Here is a 26,161-nt window from a genome sequence, read left to right as displayed (position 1 = left end):
CAGTGTGGCCCTGTCTCTGGCCATGTGGCCTCCCGCGGGTGAGGCACAGTTGCCAGCGCCGAGGCGGTGGTCCGTGCCACGTTGCTGTCAGTTTTGGGTGGACAGATTGCTGTGGCTGGAGTCCACAGAGGGTGGAGAGGAACAGGAGTGATGTCCCCGCAGGCCAGGACAATAATCACTCTGCCCTTGGGCCATGGCCTGGATCTTACGGGGGCTTCTAAAACACCTCCGGCTCTTCTTCAGTGAGTTGACGCCTCCCCAGTCAGCCTTGTCACTTACCTGCCTGGCTGCCCGTTTGTAAAATGACGGTGCTGCGTTTGATTTAGACAGAAAAAGCCTTCGACACCAGTGAGTGTTTGACCCTTTCTTAGGAATTGCAAGATTTTTTTAAATTCCCACGTATCTTAATCAACCACAAGGCAACAGAGCAAAAGGAGGAGGCCGTGATCTTTGTATTTTTTTTTTGAGATTTATTTATTTATTTGAAAGTCAGAGTTACACACACAGAGAGAGAGAGAGAGAGGTCTTCCATCCAATGGTTCACTCCCCAAATAGTTACATAGCCGGAGCTGGGCCAATCCGAAGCCAGAAGCCAGGAGCTTCCTCCAGGTCTCCCACATGGGTGCAGGGGCCCAAGAACTTGGGCCATCTCCGACTGCTGTCCCAGACCACAGCAGAGAGCTGGATCAGAAGTGGTACAGCCAGGTCTCGAACCGGCGTCCATATGGGATGCCGGTGCTTCAGGCCAGGGCGTTAACCCGCTGCGCCACAGCGTCAGCCCCGTGTTCCTTATTTTAAAATGTGTTTTACCTGCACAGCTTGTCCCAGCTGGAGGTGGCTGAAGATTCCAACTGCAGGTCATGGTGACTGGATGCAGGGCCTCCACTCCTGCACCCCCCCCCGGGGGGGGGGCCTGAGACGGGGTGGGGGCGGGGGTGCTGCCTGTCCTCTTGCTGAGTATCAGGAGTGTGTCAGTCAGTTTTTCCTTGCTCTAAATCACCCGCTAAGAGCTTGCTGGGAAGGAAAAGGTTGTATCTCCAAGGTTCACCGATCGAGATCAGGCAGGCCCATTAGTCTGGCATCTGGGAGAGGCTGCCAGTGGCGGAGCAGGTGCAGAGGGCCATCACACAGCAAGCCCGGAAGCGGACACGCAGGAATCAAGTCCACTTACTTCATGAACCATCTCGCGAGAACTGCCTTCTGAAGGCAAGCCCTGACGCCCTAAAGGCCTCCCACCAGGCCCACCTCCTGGCCTCCATAATCAGATCAAATCTCCATCCTTCTCCAGCCGCCTTTGGCATTAATCCATTAACTGTTAACATAAGACTTTGGGCCTTAAATGTCTGCCCAAGTCTGGGGAGCCGAGTCCTGCCCGATCCATAAGAGGTAGAAGGGTGAGTGATTTCCACACTTCGCGTATCATGGGCTGATTGCCAAGGACACCTGCTGTTGAGATGATGAGATGAGCATTCGTCTACGAGCCAGTTTGCTGGGGTTGCTGGGAAGGATTTGGAGTTTCTTGATTGTGGGGAGCAATTCGGACTAGACTAAGTTACTGGAATTAAGACTTATTCTATGCATCTGCTCTCCCACAATATGGCGCTGGGAGAGGAGGAAACAACTTTTACACAGCTGCCTCCAGTTCGACCAATAACCTGCAGGAGCTGATCCTGCTCCTGATTGGAGGAGAGCAGCGTACTCGGCGTGTGGGTAGCAGAGTTGGGATTGGTGGAAGAGGACTATAAAGGAGGAGAGAGACAACATGCACCAGGAACATCTATCTGAAGGAACACCTGTGCAGCCCCCAAGAGAGCCAGCCGGCGGTGTGCCACTCCCCCGCAGAAGTGGGGAAAGTGGCAGGGGGTGCCGCCCCTCCACGGAGGTGGAAGGGACGGTAGCCAACCCGGGAAGAACCAGCAGCAAACCCGGGGAGGGCCGAGCAGACAAAAGAACAGCGCAGGGTCCTGTGTCGTTCCTCCGCGAAGAGGGGGAGTGACACTTGATGGTACAGATCGGCTCGGGCACATTTTCTCAAGCTCCACTGGCATAGTTTATATATCGCAAAACACACCCATTCAGTCATCGTCAGTCTGTTTGCAGAAGTGTGCAACCCAGCCCCACAAGCTAATCTGAGGATATTTTCATCACCCCAGAAAGAAAGCACACACTTAATTGCTGTCACTGGATCTAGGGTCACACCTAGTTCCATGCAGTTCATAAGTATGTTTAGGGTCAACTTTTGTTTTTAAAGATTTATTTTTATTTATTTGAAAGAGTTAGAGGTAGACACACACAGTGAAAGGTCTTCCATACACTGGTTCATTCTCCAGATGACTGCGATGGCTTGAGCTGAGCCAATCCGAAGCCAGGGGCCAGGAGCTTCTTCCGGGTCTCCCATGTGGGTGCACGGCCTCAAGGACTTGGGCCATCTTCCACTGCTGTAGTAGAGAGCAGGATTGGAAGTGGAGCAGCTGGGACTAGAACCGGCACGCATATGGGATGCCAGCACTTCAGGCCAGGGCTTTAACCCACTGTGTCACAGCGCCAGCCCCTAGGGTCTCTTTGAAGAATGACGCTGGTGTCTGGTAAGTCGGCAGTGAACTGATTTCTGGTGGTTAAAAACATTCTCATAAAGCCATGTTCCCCCCGGCCACGGTTCAGTCTGAAGGCAGCGCACCCACCTGCTGGCCCCTGGTTCCTGGATGAGGATGGGGAGGTGGAGCAGTGGGAAAAGCCTCCCTTGCACATCAGGAGCTGTAGGGGACAACAAACAATAAAGAATATTCTTTCCATGGGACAGCTAACGCGTTAGTAGGAAGTAGTCTTAGAAATTCTACTTGTGGGCCGGCGCCGCGGCTCAATAGGCTAATCCTCCGCCTAGCGGCGCCGGCACACCGGGTTCTAGTCCCGGTCGGGGCGCCGGATTCTGTCCCGGTTGCTCCTCTTCCAGGCCAGCCCTCTGCTGTGGCCAGGGAGTGCAGTGGAGGATGGCCCAGGTGCTTGGGCCCTGCACCCCATGGGAGACCAGGAAAAGCACCTGGCTCCTGGCTCCTGCCATCGGATCAGCGTGGTGCGCCGGCCGCAGCGCGCCGGCCGCGGCGGCCATTGGAGGGTGAACCAACGGCAAAGGAAGACCTTTCTCTCTGTCTCTCTCTCTCACTGTCCACTCTGCCTGTCAAAAAAAAAAAAAAAAAAAAAAAGAAATTCTACTTGTGAATTCCGTCTCTGCTCAGTCGCTCTCCAGGTTGAGACACTCGATATTTCAGCTCGCAGGGAGTGTGAGCTTATTTGGTCAGAGGGCAGCTTGCCAGCACTGTTTCATTTTTAGGTGCCCTGCAGAACGTTTCTTTCCAAAACGGTTTAAACCGGCCTCTCCATCACCAGTTGAACTCCGTGCTGTGTGCTGACCCGGCATAAAACCCCCTGACCACAGCCCACATTGTTCCGTGCGGTTTCCTAATGGACTGGCCCTGTGTCCACAGGATGTGTGTCGCTCTTGCTCCCTGCCCGCGACACTTCTCTGGGGGTCGTCCCAGGTCAGTCTGTGCCCTGTCCTCTTGGGAGCGCTGGCAGTGCCCAGGGACTGAGGAAGGAAGTGACTTCGGATTGGGGCAGGTCACAGGTTGGAGAATTAGCGGACATGGGCTTGTTGGAAAACTGTTGGGCTAAGCTTTCTCCTTTTCCAGAAAGTACTAACAATCATAGAGGGCAAGGCGCCGGTACTGCATTTCAAAACTGCGCTTTGAAAACTTGGCTCTCTGCCTGCCTACTGCAGAGGTCCCGCTCAAGAAAGGTCCCCACGGCACGCCAGAGACTGCCGCGTGTGAGCATGCGCAGAAGCATGGGGCTGGCTTCGCACAGGAGTTCTGGCCATTACACTAGGACAGAGGGGTATTTAAGGCCAAAGGAGAGCGCCTTTTATGAAGCGTGGTATGAAGACTCTGTGCTTTGTCTCACCAGATAAGCAGGCAGAGGGTGGCCACGTGCACTCCAGTTAGTGTGGACTTGATCAGTTTTTCATGAGGCCCTGGAGCCAGATGAAGCTGGCTTTTTTCAAACGACTACACAATCGTCAGACACGGGAGACGGGGAGAGGCAGGGGTTTTGGGCTAAAAGGCAAAGTGTGCGGGTTGTCTGTGGCGTGGGTCACACGGGCATGCGTTGATTTGTTTTGTCCCGGGCAAGGGGCGACACCGCTCATTGCTGCATTACAGGCTGTGGGCGATTGTGTCTCTTTAACTGTCTGGTCTTCCATCAGCCACATTGATACTGGAATTTCTCCCCTCTCTGCTTAGGTATCTTCATACTTTCTTGGAAAATTAAGTGGAAAAGCTAGTGCTTCTTTCCCTTATGCCACCATTTTTACTGTTCCCAATCTGTGACTTTAGGAGCACCTGTGTTTAAGGGTAAGTCTCTGGGAAGCACAGAGGTTCTTGAATGGGGAAGGCCCCTTGAGAACTTGGAGAATTTAGGGAAAATGAGGGCCGGGATGGGTGGGCCGAAGTGATCCCATACAGTCAGGCGTCCTGGATAACAGGCCTTTCTCTTGCCCAGAATCGAGTCACGTTCGGAAATTAGGAATAAGGAAATAAATTGCTTATGCTTTTGCTTCATTCGCTATATTATTGTGTTTATTGGTAACCTGAGATCCTTGTTGGATAAAAGAAGTAATTTTTAAAATGTACTCTGACATTACAGAGGAAGAAGCCCTAGCTGGTCAGCTTAGCATATAGATTTTTCTGAGTGATGCTTTCTATTTCTTTCCCAAGGCAGTTTGAGCTTCCGAATCACTGCCCGAGTTTGAATCCTTACCACTTAGCACGGCTAGGACTCGACACAGCACTAAGATGCAGACCAGGGAGGTACAGGGGTCATCAGAAGGTTCATGGAGACTGGATTATAGAAAAACTGTGCACGGATTTCAAAGTTTTTGGCACCAAAATACTGACTTGAGTTCCATTTTCCCATGAACTCTGAGAAGTGCTTATCTCATGAGCATTTGTCTTGTGAGCATTTAGGCAGTTGCAGATAAAGCATTTTGTGTACTTCTTGACTTAGAGTCAACAAATAAATACTCAAGATCAACAGCTGTTATTTCTACTAGGACTATAAGTGGTGAGTACTGGATGGCATATAAATGTAAGAATAGCAAAGTGTCTCCGCAAATGTAGATACTAGCATGAACTAGCATGAACCCTGGCTTATCTAGGACCCATCCACGGGTGGGTGCTGGACAGGCCGAGGAGAGTGCTGGCATCCCCGCCCCTCACTGCTACACCAGGGCCCAGGTGACTACATGAAGACCTGTATAAGGCCTCCTGCAGCAGACCTCAATGCCCGACCTCAGGTCATGGGATAAGTTGGGGGGTGTGGGGGGGTCCTTTCTTTTACTTTGTAGACAGAGTGCCTAGGTAGACGCTCAGAGCCCAGCCCCAGACTCCTGAGCCTGCCCGCATCCCTGTAAGTCACAAGACAGAGAAGAGCTGAGGCCCAGACCATGGCATCCCCACCCACCCCCACACACACAGTTGCTGAAGTCCACACCATGGCTCCTGGCCGTGTGTGCCCTTGCTCGCTTGCACACGTGTTTTCCAACACGGTGTGTGACTGGAAGACCTGAGACAGGGGCCGGAGATGACAGCCATTGAGAAGGGAGTCGATCCCTCGTAGTTCCCACGCGGAGGGAGCCTGCCCAGCCTGTGGCGGAACTACCCAGAGAAGCATGGCGGTTGGAAAAGAGAGGAGAGAGAGCTGTGGGCGGGAGGCTTCCCTGTCCCTTCCGCAGAGGGGCTTGGGCCAGGCAGGGGAAGCAGGCTGAGGACGGCCTGGTTTGCACAGTGTCAGTGGTTGTGGAGCAGAGACGGTGTCCTTAGCTGCCGGGTGCCTGGTGCTGGGGCGGAGGAGGGCAGGTGGGGTGTGGCCTGTGGCGAGAGCACCCGGTAGAGGAGGTGGATGGGGTATGCGTTCAGGATTGGGTGGTATTTGGAAAGTACCCTCCTGGTGAGTTGTTTGCCATCTCTAGGTCCCGGCTCCCCCTGGGAGGAGCAGAGCCATGGGGGCTAGATGTCAAGGTGCGGGATACGGGACACAAAGACCTGGAATGATACAACACATTTGTTTCTGCCTAAGCGGCTAAATACCTGGAGCCGTGACTTCTCTGTCGGAAGCCAGGGAGGGAAGATTCTCTGATTTGGGTGCTTTCTGGCTCTGAGCCCCTCACGCAGACCTCCCGTCTCCAGCGTCTCTCCTGGTAGCCGCCCCGAGTGTCCTGTAGGCATCACAGGTGGACGCTGAATTTACTGTCTTCCTCCACAAAGAGCCACATCGGCCTGGGCTTCCTGTCTTCAAGGCTGTGCCATTGCTCTGCCCCCACCTGGGCCAGCCTGGGAATCCATCAGCTTTTACACCTCCCCCTCCTCCCTTGCCTGTGCTGTCTCTCACCAAGAGACCTGTGGTCCCATCACGCCATCGGGTCCGGGTGCCTTGACACGAGTGACTTTGCCCATGTGCCTTTCTCCCCAGCTCCCCAACCATTGTCCCTGCCAGGATTCCTGGGGTTGAGTCTCGTCTGGCATCTGGCCTCTCCTCTCTGGCATTATCTTTTAACGCCAGACCCTGGCATATCTCTCCCTATTTAAAAGCCTTGGCTGGCTTCCTGGTGATTACAGAGTCAAGTTCAAAATGACGGGCAAGGCCCTTCACAATCAGACGCCAGCCCCTCTGTGGACAGGCGAGCTGCTCCCTTACTGTGGGAGGGGTCACCCTCAGTGTGCTCCCAGCTGTCCCTCCCAGTGCACACTCGTGGTCCCTCAGGCCAAGTTCCTGCATCAGCTCCGCTGGGAGGCATTCCCCAGCCCTGACTCTCACCTGTCACTCTTCAGCCAGACAGACCAGTGAGTGTGGAATTACAGTGAACCTGGGGTGGGGTGTCAGCAGGGGCCTGCAGGCGTAGTACCGCAGGAGGAGTCAGCCCAAGTCACAGGAAGCAGCTTTGGAAGTGGATTCTCAAAGATGGAGATGAGGTGTTTGCTTTTTAAGGTTGATTTATTTATTTGAAAGGTGGAGTGATAGAGATAGAAGACACAGACAGAGAGAGAGCAACTGATCCATCAGTCAGTCTCCCATCCACTGGTTCACTCCACAGATGGGCATAACAGGCAGGGCTGGGACAGGCTAGCTGAAACCAGGAGCCAGGGACTCCTTCCAGGTCTCCCACATTAGTGGCAGGGACTCGAGTAACTTGGGCCATGATCTGCCGCCGTGCAGAGACGCACTGGCGGGACGCTGGATCAGGAATGCTGAGTAGCCAGGACTTGACCCAGAGACTGGGATCTGGGCTGTGGGGATACCAAGCGGTGTCTTTGCCTGGTGCACAGCAACAGTGGCCCCAAGATGAGTTTATTGAGATGGAGAAGCAGTGAGAGACTGAGAAGGCGGAGGATTTGACAGCCCTCGGTGAGACCCAGTGAGAGCGGGGGTATCGGTGTGGAAAGATGTTCAAGCTGGCTAAGCACTTGGTGCCCTTGATTAGGTACCCTTGTGTTTCTCAGTCTTACATGTGGCCTGGGGGAGCAGACAGCCACACGTGATGCCTCCAAGGTTCCTTGAAGTCAGTGAGAGAGGCATTTAGGTGACCCGTCTCCCACGTGAACCAAACCGTGGTGCAACGCGTGGGGGGACATGTGTCTTCGCAGTGCCAACTCCCTCCCAGCTGGGATTCATCACACTGTCGCTGGAATCGGAGGCACTTTTCAAACCCTTCTCTGCTGTGGTCTGCTATATTAATTGGCCACCAAAAAGTTCTCAGTGGTCAAGTGCTATGAAAAATGTGCCACTCTCCCTGCAGCTCCACATGCCCAGCCTTGCCTTTAGCCCTGACATACTTGGGAGTCTGATCCTAGTTAAGGGTCAGCCTGGCTGTGCCCGTCACTGGTACACCCTCTGGGCTGTTATATCACCTCCTGGAACCTTGGTTTCCTCTGGGTGAAATACATAGCAAGATCGACTCTTAGCTGGAGTAAAGACTTAGGTACAAATACTCCAGGGAAAGGCACCACTCCTGCCATGCAGTTAGCAGAGGGAAGAGACAATACCATTGTTGCTGGGCTCAGCCGAGCCGAGCCCACTGCTGATTCTTACCTGGGCCAGATGGACATTCTATGTCTCTGCTGGTTGGGGAATTCCTGGCGTCCGTGAAGTTGGGTAGCATCAAGAGAGGCAGGGTTTGGGGGAAACAGCTCATAACCTCACCTTTTCCTTTCCTTTGGTTGTCCTCACACGTTTTATTACATGTTGCAAAAACATTTGCAAAAACCACGCGTCGCGTGTCACTATTAGGGATGGGGCCGGCTGATGCTTTTCCCTCTAGCTGGTTTGTTGGAATTGAATGCCACTTGTGTCAACAAGCAGAGGCTGCACAGTCTCTTCATTTTATGCTTGTCAAACTCCAGATTCTAATTGACAGCCCTATGTGTTTACTTTTAAGTAAAATCATGCTTTTTACTCCAGATGAACACCCATTCTCAATTTCTAGTACGCAGTGCCATTCCTGGCGGGGTAGTTGGTGTGTGCCCATGCGTGTGCATATCTGCTTATGAGAGGAAGCAGATGTGTGTGGAGCATTTGGGTCTGTTAATTAGAAATCCAGTTAGATTATAAAAGTACGATAGAATAAGCCAATTAGGGTAGTTGCCGCTTTTTTTGACTAATAACTACTTAAAAGATTCCTCCCTTTGTGGGGACCATAGTCGCCTAACATTTGCACATTTATGAGGAGCTCCAAAGATAGTAGCAGTGAAAATCGGTGCGGGACACAGACTTCCGTCCTGGCTTCCTGTTATAACCCGGTCTCTTTCTCTTGTCCCTCTTGTCATCTCTGCGCTTTCTCTGCAGGAAGAACGTTGGTGAAAAGCACAGAAACCAGTGACTCTTGTGGCTGTAGAAATTCTGCAGAGCAGAGAACGGAGCAGGACGTCCCGGGCCCACCGGCTGGCCCTCCACACTCCCGAGCGCTTGTGCCGTGAACTTGAAGGAAGCTGTGTTCCGGACGGGGAGGGAGCAGAGAAAGGGTGGGAGAAGCTATGGAGCAAATGTTTTACAACCTGAACCTCAGAACTGTGATCCTCCAAGGAGAGCACTACTTGAAGACAAGAAAAAAAAAGTCGAATGGCTTCTCAGGGATTTTGTTTTCCATGTACATAAAAGCCATAGTTTCCGTACAGGTGGCAGTATTTCAAGCACTCAGATTTAAGTTCTGTTCAATGTGAAAGAAGGATCGACTGATGTTCATCGCTGTTTCGTAACTAGTGTAAAATATGTATATGTTTATCTTTATTTTTATAATATGCAAATGCATTTAAATTTATACAGTTTGAAGCTTCTAGCGTTAGTTGACACTGGGTGCAATACTTTGCATGAGAACTGTGCCAAGATGGGGCCCATCTCTTTATTTTCCCGCACCGGCAAGTCTTGTTTGTTCTTCCTTTATTCTTTAATCCGCCTTCTCAGATTCAGAAAAAGAAAACAGATGTCTGTCTAGGAGCCCAGGGTCCGGAGAGATTGCCAGCAATGAGCAAGGGCCTGCCATGCGCGTCTCAGACATTGTCCCCACCCTGCCCGTGAGTCACCAAGGGTCCCCTCCCTTTCCACACACAGCCCGAGTGCATGGGCACCCTGAGTCCTTTCAGTAACTTAAGAGGATCGGGGATCCGTTCTGGATCGTGCCAAGAGCTCTCCTAGTAAGTCCCCGTCTTGGCTAGAACAGTCTGAGATGTAGCATAGCACTTTGAGGGCCCCCACATCTGGCCAGCAGACCTTCGGAGAGGGGGCTGCCTAATTGGAGAGCGGCATTGCTCCTGAGTTACTGGTCCACACAGAGCCTCTTGTTGGACCAGTAAGACCCTGATTTTAACATCTCCATAAGGTACAACTTGCAAAGCAAACCAAGCAAACCGCTCACTCTCCTACTCCTAATTGGGGCCAACCAGCACACAGCACAGTAGTAACACCTACTTTGGAGAATGTGTTTACATCTGTCTCCTCCCCAAGGGGATTAAAAAAAAAAAAAAAACAACACCTCACTGTTTCTCAACAGTGCCAGGCAAGGAAAGTGAGTCAGCTGCTATTACTCTTCCACTTCTTTCAGAAAGTATTGACTCTTGGGATGCCACCGTGTACAAAAAGTATCTCAGAGAAATAAACAAGTGGCTGCACTGCAAGAAATCGCAGGCTGTTTGCATGCTGCACCCCCGGGGGCTCACTGCCCCGCCTCCTGGATGGCCAGTGGAGTGCGTCCGATTTCTCTCCACCATAAAATCCGTGGGAGCAGGCGATGTTTGCATTTCGGAACACTAGAAGGCGGCACATCAAGCTTGGGGTTTCGTTTACTTTTTGAACACAGTCACACGATTACTCTGGTTGATCCTTTTGTCACAGTTCTCGTGTGTGTGCGTGTGTGTGTGTGTGTGTGTAAGCCGAATGTTAACATTTAATTGCTTCATGAACTGTTGAGTTGTTGGGCAATAAGAGTTAATCAATTGGCATGAGACAGTGTCTCCACTGTCAGATGAACCAACTTTGACCAGTCTTCTTAAAGAAAAAGACTCTGCAGTGTTGACTTCGGGCTAACTCCCCAGGGGGCTGTAGAAAGTGGAAGAAGCGCTCCTTTGGGCGACACATCCCGCAGAGTGTCTGCTCCTCTCACGAACGTAGATGCCCACGTTCCTAATACCTGCCGATTTGTGACAAGCGATGTTTTGTGCTGTCATCTGAACCCTAGAGAAGCAGTGTAAGAAGCAACCTTGGCGTCACATGGTTCTAGCGAAAGGGTGGCCGTGGCGGAGGGTCCTGTGACCACGGAGAAGCTCCAGGAAAGCATGAGAACCTGCTGTGGGGGTCGGGGAGGGGCGGGGTCCAGAAACATTGTGATTGTGCTCTACAGCAATTTCTGCCGTCCATGCAAGAAATCCCATTCCCTTTCAACACCTGGGAAGACAGCGGCCCGCCGAGGCTGACAGCCCATCCACTAAGCACAAGAGGAATTTTTTTTCCCCAACCAAGGAGTCCCTCACCTCACAAACAGAAGCCCTCCAAGTTTATTATGGTTTCTATTCCTGAAACTCGTGGTATCAAAACCACTTCCTGGAATTGTAAAAGCATTGCCAGAACAAATGTTTTTCCCCCTTCTAAGAAAAAAAAATGACAGTGCTCATAATTGACACTTGTACGTTGGACTCTCTTTGAATGAATAGAAAGGAAAGGGTTTGCTGTACTTCCTGGCAGAGTGCGTGTGGTTTTCCATGCCACAGTTTGTGAACTGTAATTGTGGTTTCCTACTTCATTGTTGTAACCAGGCAGAAATGAAAAAAAAAAAAAAAATTCAATAAAAGTGCAAAGAAATGGTTAAGCCATTCTAGCTTGGGTTTAGTGATTTCTGCGCGTGTGTTTTGGTTTTATCAGTCCAGGAATTCCGGTGCTGTGTTAGGTCACATTTGCCCTGCAGGAGGTGGGGGATGATGGGCTCCTCTGTTTGGGGATTGTATCCTAGAGAGGAAGAAGGGAGAGTCCCCATTGTAAAGCTGCACCTGTTTTGAGGATGGGCCTTTTGAATCTCAACTCTCATCTTGGCTCTGCCTCTTAAATTTCATCCCTTCAGGGAGCCTTGCTGTGGCTCAGCAGGTTGAGCCACCACTTGGCGAGGCCGGCATCCTGTATTGGAGCACCTGTTTTGAGTCCTTCTGCTCCAACTCCTGTGAGTGAACCTGGGAAAGCAGTGGATGGTGGCCCATGTGCTTGGGTCCCTGCCACCCATGTGGGAGACCAGGATGGACTCCCAGGCTCCTGGCCTTGGCCTGGCTCAGCCCTGGCCATTTTGGCAATTTGGGAAGTCAACCAGTGTATGGAAGATATTCTCTCTCTCTTTCTTTTTCTCTCCCCGCCCCATCCCCTCCAGTTCTGTCACTCTGCCTTTCCTTTTTTATTTATTTATTTATTTGAAAGTCAGAGTTACACAGAGAGAGGAGAGGCAGAGAGAGAGAGAGAGAGAGAGAGAGAGGGGTCTTCCACCTGCTGGTTCACTCCCCAATTGGCCGCAACCGCCAAAGCTGCGCCGATCCAAAACCAGGAGCCAGGAGCTTCTTCCCAGTCTCCCACACGGGTGCAGGGGCCCAAGGACTTGGGCCGTCCTCTACTGCTTTCCCAGGCCATAGCAGAGAGCTGGATCGGAAGTGGAGCAGCTGGGACTCAAACCGGCCCCCCTGTGGGATGCCGGCGCTTCAGGCCAGGGCATTAAAACTCTGCCTTTCAATAAAATCTTTTTTTAAAAAATCTTGATGCTTTCTTCACTGATCCCCTGTATTTCTAAATCAGCTTGTGGATTTGCAAGTGTGAAGCTCCCTTTTCCCTGAGCTATCTTTCAGGGCTCTTCACAAAGGTCCCGCGACACCCCTTCCCCCCACCAGCCATGTAAATAAATGGGACCCTCCACCTACCTCCACATCTCCCTCACCCCGGGCTGTTTTGAGGCAGAAAGGGTGGGCCCCTCAGGCACCCCATCAGAGCCTCTGTTACTCCTTATTTGCAGATGAGAAGACAGGAGAGGAAGAAGCACAGGGCTGCAGAAGGAGCAGCCCGAGACCAAGAAGGCCTCTGTAGGACCCCGGACAGGTAGGCAGAGCCACCCACTGTACTAGCTGCACACGCGCCTAACCAGGGAAAAGCGGAAGCCATGGGGCGGCCGCATCTCCAAGGGAGTGGTGCAGCCAGAGGTGGGTTCCCAGGGAGAGACTTCCCTAACAGCTGCGTCCAGATAACTCCAAGGACTTGGGCTTTTCCCCACTGCTGTCCCCGCCTTTGAGAGAGCACTCAGGAAGCATCCATCATCCATTTGGGCTCTGTTTTTCTTTGGCAAGCAACTCTGAGTTCTTTAAACTTGCTGAACAGGTCACACAGATAAGCAGATGTTGGTGGTGACAACTAGAAGTGCATTATTTATCACCCATCTCTTTCCCTCCCAAGGCTGTTCTGTTTCAGGTTTCCTGAGCTTTGAAAGCAGGGTGCCAGACACAGGGTGGCAGCTTCGGTGCTGAATTCAAATGCCTGGGGTTTCCTTCTCCCATGACAGTTTCTGTCTCCCATGAGGGAGGCTGCCTGGTGGAACTTGCCTTTGCAATGAGTAGGAAGGGGGCGTGGTGGACAGAGCATGAGACAGTTCCCCTGGTGACACACACCGTGTTAGAATATGGTCGTGCACCACAAAGGATGTTCCAGTCTGCAATGGTCCGCCTATGTGTACAACATCAGTCCTGTAGGAGCCTACCACCTAGTGACTTGTGTCAGCACACTCCACGATGTTTGCACAACAGTATGGTCGCCTAACAGTGCACAGCGCGCGTCTCAGTGTACTCTTGCCAGTGACAGTACTACTGCATGTGGCAGCTCCTGGAAGCATCGCCCTCTTCATCTTATATCCGGGCACAAGAAATATTTTTGAGTGAAATGGGTTTTGCTCTACGCAATGAGAATAACCCCAAGTTTCGACATTGCTCTGTGAGCCATGTGTGTCTTCTGAGATACACCTGCTGCTCTGTAAAAGGGCTCTGCGGTCCAAGAGTCTGGGAAATAATGCACTGAAGCAAGCCGACGAGTCCTTCCTGCAGGACTCTGAGGCCATTTAAGATGCTGATGTGAAGGGTGAGTCTGCGAAGGGGCAGAGAGGGCGCAGCGTGTCCTCGTGTGTGTGTGTCTGAGCGTAGAAGGGATCCTTTCCCGAGAGGTGGCTGTGGACGTGGGTGTGCACTGCCCACATGGCCACAGGAGGCCGCCTGAGGCCTCTCAGATGACCGCGGCCTGCGTCTGTTTCTGTCACACAGGAGACTTGGTGGCTAAGAGCGCTGCGTCCAGCTGAGTCTTGTGCCCCAGTTTTCTCGTGCGTCAAAAAGGGAACACAATCAACCTCCTGCACTTGGTAGGAGTATTAAATGAGATACCGTGGGTGCACTGCTAACCAAATACAGCTCATGTTATTCTGGTGCATAGTCTGTCTCTCTCTCTCTCTCTCTTGGAAAAAAAAAAACACATCATCATTCTAAGATACATTATAGTTCTATATCTAACTTCTTGATGTAATTGTACAATACCTTTACAACCTTTAAAAGAATAAAACTTTCTTAGAACCCAAAAACATGTACCATAAAAAATGGACAATTCTTTTTTTAAAAAAAAATAGCAGACTATAAATTTAGAGACTTCTACAGTATCCAGCTAGAATTTTTAACGATTTTTGTATTACGTGTATTAATTGGCTATTTGCAGTAATGATCAAATCTTTGCTTTAAAAATGAATGCTAAGTAAAATATGAAGTGAATATGTACAGGTGATGCATAAAGCCAGAAAGAAGTCAGGAAGCTGGCTGCAGTTATGAAAATTTTATGTGAATGTCTGGCTCACACACTGAAGAGATACCAGGACCACTGAACTGATGTGATCCCACTGGGTTGACACACTCTGCATGGAGACCAGGTGATTGGCCCGAGTAAGTCTGAAGGACCCCCAAGAGCTTTTTTTCTTTTTTCTTTTTTTTTTTTTAAAGATTTATTTACTTGTAAGTCGGAGTTACTCAGAGAGAAGGAGAGGCAGAGAGAGTCTTCCATCCACTGGTTCACTCCCCAACTGGCCGCAATGGCCAGAGCTGTGCTGATCCAAAGCCAGGAGCCAGGAGCCAGGAGCCAGGAGCCAGGAGCTTCTTCTGAGTCTCCCACATGAGTGGCAGAGGCCCAAGAACTTGGGCCGTCCTCTACTGCTTTCCCAGGCCATAGCAGAGAGCGGGATCAGAAGTGGAGCAGCCAGGACTCAAACTGGTGCCCATATGGGATGCTGGCACTGCAGGCAGCTGCTTTACCTGCTTCGCCACAGCACCAGCCCCCGACGATTTCTTCAGGCTGGCACTGTGGTGTAGTAGGTTAGGGCTCCACCTGTGGTGCTGGCATCCCATGTGGGCATCAGTTCATGTCCCGGCTGCTCCGCTTCCCATCCAGCTCTCTGCTAATGTGCCTGGGAAAAAGGCAGTAGAAGATGGCCCAGGTGCTTGGGTCCCTGCACCCATGTGGGAGACCTGGAAGAAACTCCTGGCTCCTGGCTTCGGATGGGAGTGAACCGGTGGATAGAAGATATTTCTCTCTCTCTCTCTCTCTCTCTCAAATAAATAAATCAATCTTTAAAAAATTATTTTAAAAAAGATTCCTCCCCCAGGGACCAGCATTTGGCACAGGGGTTAAGAGATCCCTTGAGAAGCCTGTGTCCAGTCTCAGACGGAGCACCTGGGTTTGAATTCTAGCCCTGCTTCCAATTCCAGCTTTCTGCAAAGCTGTCCCTGGGAGGCAGCAGATGATGGCTCAAGTGCTTGGGCCCCTGCCAGCCCTGTTGGAAGGCCAGTTCCTGGCTTCTGGCTTTGGCCTGGGCCTGCCCTGGCTGTCGTGGCCATTTGGGGAGTGGACCAGAGGTTGGAAGGTCTCTGCTTGTGTCTGTGCCTCTCTCTCACTCTGCCTTTCAAATAAAAAATGAAAATTAAAAAAAAAATAGTACCCCAGTTTTAAAATTTCCAACAGAAAAATTTATTGGAAGATTACAGAATTACTATATATAAAATGATGCCTTAAATTTGAACTAGTGATGCATTCACTGTATCCTACTCCAAAAAGCATACCAAGAAGCAGATGGAGGATTTCCAGTGACAGAGGAAGATGTGGGAGTTCTTGCCAGCAAAACATCTAGGGAAAATTATTTTAAAGCACACACACGCTCACTCGAAATCTCTGAAAACTGTCCTAAAGACATGCAGCAAATGGATATATATTCTTTGAAGAAAATGAACTAAAATAAATCTTGGTAAGAACAGCCAGCGTCTGTGGCATTTCAGCCATGACCTCTCTTCCTCTTCCTCCTCCTCATATCAGAGTTCTAGAAGTTCTACCCTGGTCCCTATACTCTGGGCAGAAGTAGCCAAATAGACAGAGACCCTCTGTTCCCCCAGCTCCCTATGGGGGGTGGGGCATAGGGGTACAGTTTTACCTTGAGCGGGACGGGCTGCTGGCACTCCTCATCTTACCCAGCTGCTTGCGATGGGAGCCGTTTCCCAAGTCCTCTTGCCTTCCCGGGGCAGGGCCAAGAGCATGGGTCTGACCGCCCTGCCCAGCTCCCACACGGGGCGAGGCTCCCATCAGTAGAGGCAGTTACTGGTAGGTTCGCTGCCTGTGCGCGTAGAAGCCAGTATTACGCACAGGCTTTTGAGAAAACAATGGCTTTATTACAGAAATCGAGTTGGCTGGGAGACGGAAGGCAAAGCTCCAGTCTGTCCCTGCGGTGGGGAGTCTCCGCGGACACATCACAGGTCAGTGCCTGCGGGGTCAGCCTGCAGTGGACCCGGTTGTATATAACTGCGAGTCCAGTCCCCGAGTATTGTAACCCCTGGGATCTTTCGCTTCCTGAGGTTGTCCGGCTCTTCCGTTCCTCAATTCTCCAATTCTGGGTTCCCAGGGGCAACTTGGGTGCCAGGCGTCCCCCTTGAGGTCATAATCCTCCTTTATGTTCCTGTGCGACTCCCCTGCTCCGTCTCAATCTAGTGCAAACCGGCTTTAGGCCGGCTTGGTGTTGAACTCTGTAAAAACACACTGAAGAACTGGCGATTTAGTAACTGCACTTTCGTGGCTGCGAGGCGTCAGGGGAAAGAACGAGGTGGGGTTTGTGGGTCTCAAGAGGAAACACGATTAAAGGGACAACAGCCTGGTCGCGGGTCCCTCCTAGAGGGCCCCTCTGCCGGTCCCCGGGCAGGGCGCAGGCCTCTGTCCCGGGGAAACGTCGGTGCTCTGAGTCTGAGGACACTCGCGTTGCTTGGGGCAGTGTGGAAAACCACTGCCTAAGATGGACACCTGAGGGCAGGTGGAGGATGCTGGGAGCCCCGTGATGCTAGCGAGCAAGCCGAGACGCCCGGGGCTCCTACAGAAGCCGCCCAGGAGCGGAGTCCGGGCGGAGTGGGAAGGCCCAGCGCCTGCGCCAGGCTGCACCCTCTCGGGGTCCGTCAGAGCAGGACGGAGCAGGCGGAAAGCAGCCGCAAGCCACACGGCCCCATCAGCGTACAGCTGAGGCCTCTGGCAGAAGCCGCTGAATCCTCGCAGTCCCACTTGTGCCCGGTGGAAGGCTTTGGCAGGCTGTTTAGGAGGGGATAGGGTCGCGAGCGGGGAACCCTCGTGAATGGCATTAGTGCCCTGGTAACAGACGCCCAGGAGAGCTCGTTGGCCCCTGGTGCCTCCACGACACCTTCTACCGGCTCATCAGACACGAATCTGCGGACGCCTTAATCTTGGACTTCCCAGAGTCTAGAACTGTGAGAAACAAACTTCTAGCGTTTGATGGTTGCATAGCCTAAGGAGTTCTTTATAGCAGTCCGAGTGGACTAAGGCCGCACGCGCCTCCTGGAAACCGTTTTGCTGTTTGGGGCACTGGAGAGTCAGCACCGGGAAGACCTCTGGGTGCGGCTGGTTTTCCCGTGGTCGCAGACCCTCCATCCTCACGCTGGGTTACACACTGGGTTACTCACCCTCACCCTGAGGCCTGCTCACAATATTTCTTCTTCATACCATTCCCTTCACAAGCTGAATGACCACCCCTTGTCCTGGTCCAGCTCACTTGCTACCTCCTCCTTGTTGTGGTCTAGAATCTTCCAGGCGCAACCCCCTCCCCTCTTCCCTATACCACTCAGTGCCTCGGTGGTCAACGCAGCGATTGTACCATCTGCCTCCGAGCTAAAGTTGTTCCTATGCCTACTTCATCTTCAGAAACTTAAACCCCTAGAGAAGAACAACTGGGCCTGGGTCCCCCTCTCCCTAGAGCCTATTCCAGAATCTTCCATGCAAGATCCATTCCATGCATATTGGTTAAAATTAAATTCTCATAATATTCGGATCTAGGGAGGGTGGGAGTAAGGACGATACATTATTCCCAGTTTCCACATCCAAGAATATGGCCATGAGGCTTTATCACCCTATCTGCTATAGTAAAGTGAAATAGTGATGTGTAATTAAAGACATTAGTCCAGCTCCTTCCTTTGTACAAACCCAAATTCTCACTCGCTCGTGTACACGCTTGTCATTTTTCAGCCTTGGCATGTGGTCACTCTTGCACAGCAAGGAAGAGAGCATAATGAAATATTTCCCAGTGCTTTGGACTGGCAATGTTTATACAATTACATGGAAACAAGCTAATGCGATGGCATTGCTGAGGTTTAATGGTTTGGGGTCAGGAAATGACAGTTCCCTGGTTACACACTTCCCTCAGATTGGTTTACATCTCATCGGAAAGGAATCTCGCTGTGGAGTTATTCCTTCATGCGTTGGGGCTGATTATAACTAAGGGACTAGGGAAATGACTTCTTATGCTACACTTGATCTTAGCCAAGATGACTTCTTAAGTGAATTTCATTTCTTCCTGAGAGACAAATATGCAGAGAAGTGCACTCAGCTTCCGGAAGGCACCAGAAAATTCCACGAACTACCTTTATGTGGTGGAAACATAAAGAATGATAAGGATGGCTTCTCAGCTGGTCAGGTTTGTCTTTCAATGGATCTGTCAAGCCCTGTGGACCTTGCCAGTACCCCAGGGACATCAGCTACAGACACAACTAGCAAAGCACTAGGAACAGCACTGGACGTGTGATCAGAAAACCTGGTTAAAGACCGAGAGAGGGCCCAAGAAGCCAGAGGATCCCAGGCATTGGCATGTAACTTCCCAAGGACTTAGAGCGTGTGTCTGTGTATACAATGATTGCTTGGGCTTCTTTGCACTGAGCTGAATCTATGCCAGTTCGTTAGACTGTGTCCCACATCTACCAAATCCCTGGAGCTGACCCAGCAACACTGGGGTCATTGTTCTAAATGTGCTGACTCACACGCATGTTCTGACCTGGTTCTCTTTGTAACTAACTGCATTTGCCACACTGTGGCCTGAAGCCATGGGATTTGGCTGAATCTGGGACAGCTTCCCCTTGTCCAAACATGGCATTAAAAGGAATGGCTCCAGGACTTCTGCCTTAACGGATAATCAATGAATCAATTTGTATGATCACTGACATTTAAGGATTTCATCGGGGATTACTTTGGAGCTCAAAGGCAAAGAACTAAATGTTTATGTTCTGAACCGGAGAGGTTGGATGAGTGGGACACTGGCTGTGCAGGGGCAATCACTTGTGAAAATGAGGCGGGCGTTCTACACCACTCAAGGAAAAAGTAGAGCAGGGCTGACCAGACAAGTTTACAGCTCTGGGCGTCTCTGTAACACTATCTGAGAAGCTCTGTTTTTGAAACATGGACTGGCAAGACCATAACATGAGGCATCTCTGAGGTCAAGCTAACCAGATGCAATTGCAAACAGACTTGGGTTGCATGATAAGCATTGTAAAATAAGGAAAGTCAGAAGGATCCTGTTAGCAAACCCACCTTGGTTTTGGCATCTTGTGCACCTGGAGCTATTGGCACTCCCAGACACTATTGTTTTGAGATTTGCCTCCTTGGTACTCATCTGCTGAGGGTACAACGGAAGCTGGACCACTCTAGAAGCAATTGGGAATATCTGTCTATAGTCATCGAGGTAGGGCCTGGGGTTATGGCACAGTGGGTAAAGCTGCCACTTGTGACACCAGCATCCCATATGAGCACCAGTTTGAGTCATGGCCGCTCCACTTCTAATCCAGCTCCCAGCTAATGTGCCTAGGAAAGCAGTAGAAGATGGCCTGGATACTTGGGCCCCTGCACTCACGGGAGAGATCTGGATGGAGTGCCAGTCTCCTGACTTCAGCCTGGCCCAGCCCCTACTGCTGTGGTCATTTGGGGAATAAAGCAAATGATGGAAAGTCTCTTTGTCTCTCTATGCCTCTCTCTCTTTCTCTGTGTGTCACTCTGACTTTCAAGAAAATAAAAAAAAATTTTTTTTGACAGGCAGAGTGGACAGTGAGAGAGAGAGACAGAGAGAAAGGTCTTCCTCTGCCGTTGGTTCACCCTCCAATGGCCGCCGCGGCCGGCGCGCTGCGGCCGGCACACCGCGCTGATCCGATGGCAGGAGCCAGGAGCCAGGTGCTTTTCCTGATCTCCCATGGGGTGCAGGGCCCAAGCACTTGGGCCATCCTCCACTGCACTCCCTGGCCACAGCAGAGAGCTGGCCTGGAAGAGGGGCAACCGGCACAGAATCCGGCACCCCAACCGGGACTAGAACCCGGTGTGCCAGCGCCACTAGGCGGAGGATTAGCCTAGTGAGCCGCGGCGCCGGCCCGAAAATAAAATATTTTTAAAAACCAGTGTGCCCAACTGCTTTCATCAAGTCACTTGACTCAGAAATCTATCTCTAAATCTTAGATAGATGGTCAAAGATATATAAGGAGGATTTAAAAACTTTGTGGAAAATAGACTTAAAAGGTGATTTTATTTTGATGCAAAAATATAAATCCATGCATAGTTTTTTCATAATGTACATTTCCCCAAAATTTTTGAAGACCTCCTCATGTATTATGATGTTTCCAGAAAAAATTTAAAGCAACAATGGGCAATTATTCAGTAAAGTATATGATAGAAAATATCACTAAAATGACACTTCTAAAAGAATGTTTTGGGGCCGGCACAGAGGCATAGCGGGTAAAGCTGCCACCTGCACTGCTGGCATCTCATATGAGAGCTGGTTTGAGTTCCAGCTGCTCCACTTCCAATCCAACTCCCTGTCAATGGCCTGGGAAAGCAGTAGAAGATGGCTCAAGTCCTTGGGCCCCTGCACCCTTGTGAGAGACCTGGAAGGAGCTCCAGACTCCTGGCTTTGGATCAGCCCAGCTCTGGCTGTTGAAGCCATTTAGGGAGTGAACCTTCAGATGAAGGACCTCTCTCTCTCTCTCTTTCTCTCCCTCGCCCTCTCTTTCTCTCTCTGCTTCTCTCTCTCTCTGTCTCTTTCTGCCTCTCTGTAACTCTGTCTTTCAAATAAATAAATAAATCTTAAAAAAAAAAAAAAAAGAATGCTTTATGGAGCAGGCCTTGTGGTGTAGTGGTTAAGCCACTGTTTGAAACACTTGCATCCCATATCAGAGTGCCTGGTTCAAGTCCCAGTCACTCTGCTTCCAATCCAGTTTCCTGCTAATGTGCCTAGGAGGCAGCAGATAATAGCTCAAGTATTTGGGGTTCCTGCTACCACCCAGGTATGAGACCTGGACGGAGTTCCTGGCTCCTGGCCTTGGCCTGGCACAGGCCTGGCTGTTGAGGCCTCTCTCTCTTCCTCCCTCCCTCTCCCTCTCCCTCTCCCTCTCCCTCTCCCTCTCCCTCTCCCTCTCCCTCTCCCTCTCCCTCTCCCTCTCCCTCTCCCTCTCCCTCTCCCTCTCCCTCTCCCTCTCCCTCTCCCTCTCTCTCCTCTCAATTTCAAATAAATAAATACTTTATTAAAAGTGTTTTATAATATACATTCTTGTTGCATTGCGAGTTAATAATTTTCTAATACAGGAAGACAATGGTGCTCGACAATATAAGCAGAGATTACTTTTGATTTGGAAGGAGGGCAATTTTTTCCCCTTCTCCTTTACACTTTGCTCTACTTTCCAAATACTCACGATGAGGTTTACCTGAGAGGTGAGCGCTTGGCCTGGTGGTATGGGGATTTCCAGCTTTAGCTCCTGGCCCTGGCTGCTGACTGCAGCTTCCTGCTGATGCAGACCCTGGGAGGCAGAGGTGTGCCTCAGCCAACTGTGTTCATGTGGGACCGAGACTGAGCTCCTGGCTCCTGTCTTGGGCTCCAGCCAAGCCTTATTTTTCTTTAAAGACTTATTTATTTATTTATTTGAAAGAGTTACAGGGGGAGAGAGCGAGAGTGCGAGAGCGAGAGAGAGAGAGAGAATGACTGAGGGAATCAATCTTCCATCTCTGGTTCACTCCTGAAATGGCTGCAATGGCCAGGGCTGGGCCAGGCTGAAGCCAGGAGCCACAAGCTTCTTCCGGGTCTCCCATGTGGGTGCAGGGGCCCAAGGACTTGGGCCATCCTCTGCTGCTTTCCCAGGCCATGGCAGGGAGCTGGATAGTAAGTGGAGCAGCCGAGACTGGAACCAGTGACCAGATGGCATGCTGGTGATGCATACGGCAGCTTAATCCACTATACCACAGCACCAACCCCTCAGCCCTGACTATTGTGGGCATTTGAGAGAGTGAATCAGCAGATGGGAGATCTCTCTCTCTCTCTCTCTCTCTCCTCTCTTTTCTCTTTTCTCTCTCTCTTTCTCTCCTCAAAGAGATTTTATCCTGAAATTACAAAAATAACTTAAAAACCCACAACTGATGTTTGTCCCTGTGATGTTGACCCCTCCTCATTAAGTTTGTGTCCTGGCTTATCCCCCGCCTCTCCCTCCCCCTCTCCCTACAGATACACTGATGAGAAATTCAAAGCCGTAAGTCTCGCTTCAGCGGTGTAGTTACAAACGTCACAGCCCATACAGACACAGCTCCTGGGAAATTCCAAGGTGGGGTGGGCTGGGAGCAACGCCTTACCTGTTTCCAAACAATTGTTTGGAGGCCATCAGGAAGAAGCCCAGATGGGCATTTATTGGTGACTGTCAACCTCTGAAACCCTAGGCACAGTCAGGTAGAAGAAGAGCAGCTTGCTACCAACACCGCTGTGTCCTGCAAGGGGTCCTGGATGATTGGACACTTTTTCTTAGGAACTCCAAGAAGGTTCCAGAGATTCCTCCTCTAAGTTTAAGTGAACCTCATCTGCTGGTTCACTTCCCAAATACCCACAAGGGCAGGGATGGGCTGGACTGAAGCTGGGAGCCTGGAAGAGGACAGCGACCCGGGTGCTTCAGCTGTCATCACACGGCCTCCTAGAATCCACATTAGCAGAAGGCTGGCCTCGGGAGCAGGAGCCAGGACTTGACCAAGCATTCAGATAAGGGGTGTGGGCTTCTTAACCGGGAGCTTTTTTTTTTTTTTTTTTTTTTTTTTTAAAGATTTATTTATTTATTTGAAAGAGTTACACATAGAGAGGAGAGGCAGAGAAAGAGAAAGAGAGATCCTCCTTCCGCTGGTTCAGTCCCCAAATGGCCACAACAGCTGGAGCTGTGCTAATACAAAGCCAGGAGCCAGGAGCTTCTTCCAGGTCTCCCACGTGGGTGCAGGAACCCAAGGACCTGGGCCTTCTTCTACTGCTTTCCCAGGCCATAGCAGAGAGCTGGATCAGAAGTGGAGCAGTCGAGACTCAAACCAGCACCCATATGGGATGCCGGCACTGCAGGAGGCGGCTTTACCCGCTACGCCAGAGCGCCGGCCCCTTAACCGGGAGCTTAGCCAGTAGGCAGGATGTCTGCTCCTGGAAGGTTGACTTGTGGGATGATGCTGAATGTGCTTAAGGAATCACACAGCACAGGAAGAGATCACATGTGAAGTGGCTGGAGCTGGTGGGGAGAGTGAGGAGCACCGTGAGCTATGAGGCTGCTGGTATATATTGTTCTAGAATGCATGCAAAGACACAGAGCCTGCCGGGATAGCCCGCCAGTATTTACATCCCCGAGTGATGAAGTCATTGTTGTCATTCCCCCCTACATGACGCTTTTGTGCATTTTCTGATCTTTTTGTGTGGGCTTGTGCTCCTTTTACTAGAAGGTTTTCTATTTTTGACATCATCATCGAGGGGATGTGTAAAAAGGGTGCATGGAAAAGAAAACTCCGAAGGTGGCGTAAGAGAGAACTTTTTATTTTCTTTTTTATACTTATCTGTATTTTCTAAGTGCTTTGCCATGAAACTATATTCCATTTTCCATTAGAAAAAAATGTCCTTTAGATGGATTCTAGAGAAATGTTTCTGTCCAGGGCTGGCTATGCTTTTATTTCTGGAGTTAGGAAAGGGATTTTTCTCAGCCACTCAGTGGCTCTCATTGACTAGCGGTCCACATACCTCAACTCCAGTGCTGTCTGTCACAGGCACTGACTGAGGATTTGTTAGATACTTGGCACTGTGTAGGAGTTCATTTGCTTCATTCCTTCAACAAACGTTTTAGATAGTTGGCATTTTTAATGCATTGATAAATCCATTTGTCTCTGCACTTAGAAGGAATACATAAATAAAATGTTTTAAAAAGTATTGATGCATTTCACCAAACATAAAGATACTTTGCAAAAAAAATAAAATAGCCAAACTGAGAGGAAATACTGTGAATATTTGTCACAATTAAGAGGCTAATGTCCCTAAAATAAAAATAACTCCTTAGAGGAATGCAGGCCAAAAGTAAGACAGAAAAGAAGGCAAAAAGCACTCACAGATACTTCGCCCAAACAGAGGAGAAAAATAGCCTAAACATGGGAAAAGGTGTTTAACTCCACTTGTAATGATGGTAATGCAAATTCCAGCCTCACTGAGACGCCACTTCTCCTTTATCCGACTGTGGAAGTTTGACAGTGTGACACCACAGCCCCTCAGAGAATTCGCGGGAACCACGCACCCGCATCCATTGTTGGCAGTGGCATAGCACCTGTAGCAAGGATTCAGGCAGGCTCTGTTTACTACCACCTGCTGACCTCGAGGTTCCACTGCTAATCACTTAGCCTGAAGATATACCTTATGCAAAATGACAATTCATATGCCCAGAGTGTTCATTGCAGCAGTGTTTGTCATTTCAGAAAATTGGAGTGTGTGTATATAGGGAGACGCTGAATGAACTATGGTGTATCCACACCAAAAGTATTATGATGTTATGAAGAGATACAGGATCTTGGGGCCAGCTCTATGGCATAGCAGGCTAAGCCTCTGCCTATGGCACTGGCATCCCATATGGGCACTGGTTGAAATCCCGACTGCTGCACTTCCAACCCAGCTCTCTGCTTGCGGCCTGGGAACACAATGGAAGATGGCCCAAGTGCTTGGGCTTCTGCACCCCTATGGGAAACCCAGAAGAAGCTCCTGGCTCCTGGCTCCTGGCTTTGGATTGGCGCAGCTTCGGCTGTTGTGGCCATTTGAAGAGTGAACCAGCGGATGGAAGACACCTCTCTGTCTCTCCTCTCTCTCTGTAACTCTGCCTCTCAAGTAGATAAATCCTTTTTTTTAAAAAAAGAGTTAGGCCAGCGCCGCGGCTCACTAGGCTAATCCTCCGCCTTGCGGCGCCGGCACACCGGGTTCTAGTCCCGGTTGGGGCGCCGGATTCTGTCCCGGTTGCCCCTCTTCCAGGCCAGCTCTCTGCTGTGGCCAGGGAGTGCAGTGAAGGATGGCCCAAGTGCTTGGGCCCTGCACCCCATGGGAGACCAGGAGAAGCACCTGGCTCCTGGCTTCGGATCAGCGTGATGCACCGGCCGTAGTGCGCCGGCCGTGCCGGCCATTGGAGGGTGAACCAACGGCAAAAAGGAAGACCTTTCTCTCTGTCTGTCTCTCTCTCTCTCTCTCTCTCACTGTCCACTCTGCCTGTCAAAAAAAAATTTGTTTTTTTAAATTAAAAAAGAGTTAGGTTCTCTATGAACCAATGGGGAGTGATTTCTGGGCTATATTGCTATGTGATAAAAAAGAAACAGTATCTGTTGTATAACAGCTCTTGTGTATGAAGGAGAGGGAAATAAAAACAAACTCACAAACCTGCAAATCTGTGCAAAAAGAACCAAAGGAAGGAGAGACCACAAATACATGAGAGTGGTTGCCTTCAGAGTTGGAGCATGGGAACAGGGTAGAGTAGAGAGAGAATGAGTAAGCTCTCTGTGCCATTTTGATTTTTGGAATCATTTATGTGTCACATACTGAAAGAATCAATGAATAAATAAATGTATTAATAACTGTAGTCAATGAGCAGATGGCAAAAATTGAATATGAACGGAAGGAAATAATTCTTTTTAAGGCCGGCGCTGCGCCGATCCGAAGCCAGGAGCCAGGTGCTTCCTCCTGGTCTCCCATGCAGGTGCAGGGCCCAAGGACTTGGGCCATCCTCCACTGCACTCCCGGGCCACAGCAGAGAGCTGGACTGGAAGAGGGGTAACCGGGACAGAATCTGGCACCCCAACCAGGACTAGAACCCGGTGTGCCGGCGCCGCAGGCAGAGGATTAGCCTAGTGAGCCGTGGCACTGGCCAATGAACAGAAGCAAATAATTTTAATGGTGTTTAAAATGACAACAACTATCAGA

At 50.5% G+C, this 26,161-nt stretch overlaps 1 protein-coding gene across 6 annotated transcripts in view; it reads left to right on the top strand.

Moving 5' to 3' along the window:
• MFHAS1 (multifunctional ROCO family signaling regulator 1) overlaps positions 1–26,161 on the top strand; it is a 121,602-nt gene that overhangs the window by 84,930 nt on the left and 10,511 nt on the right. For 2 of the 6 annotated variants that reach the window (XM_051832513.3, XM_017350430.4), the window contains one exon: positions 8,893–11,408. The exons of 1 other annotated variant lie outside the window; for it this stretch is intronic. In XM_051832513.3, the coding sequence (XP_051688473.2) occupies positions 8,893–9,023 (131 nt within the window). In that variant the 3' untranslated portion in view covers positions 9,024–11,408. Of the gene's footprint in view, positions 1–4,295; positions 4,407–8,892; positions 11,409–12,580; positions 12,664–26,161 lie in introns of those variants that run through there. 3 more of the 6 variants (XM_089327287.1, XM_051832512.3, XM_089327288.1) reach the window with 3 other exon arrangements.

This window comes from Oryctolagus cuniculus, chromosome 2 (assembly GCF_051225735.1).
Source record: "Oryctolagus cuniculus isolate XC-2025 breed Fujian yellow rabbit chromosome 2, ASM5122573v1, whole genome shotgun sequence".
NCBI lineage: Eukaryota > Metazoa > Chordata > Mammalia > Lagomorpha > Leporidae > Oryctolagus > Oryctolagus cuniculus.
Note: the sequence above shows the minus strand (reverse complement) of the source record. Positions and strands in the feature narration are given on the sequence as shown.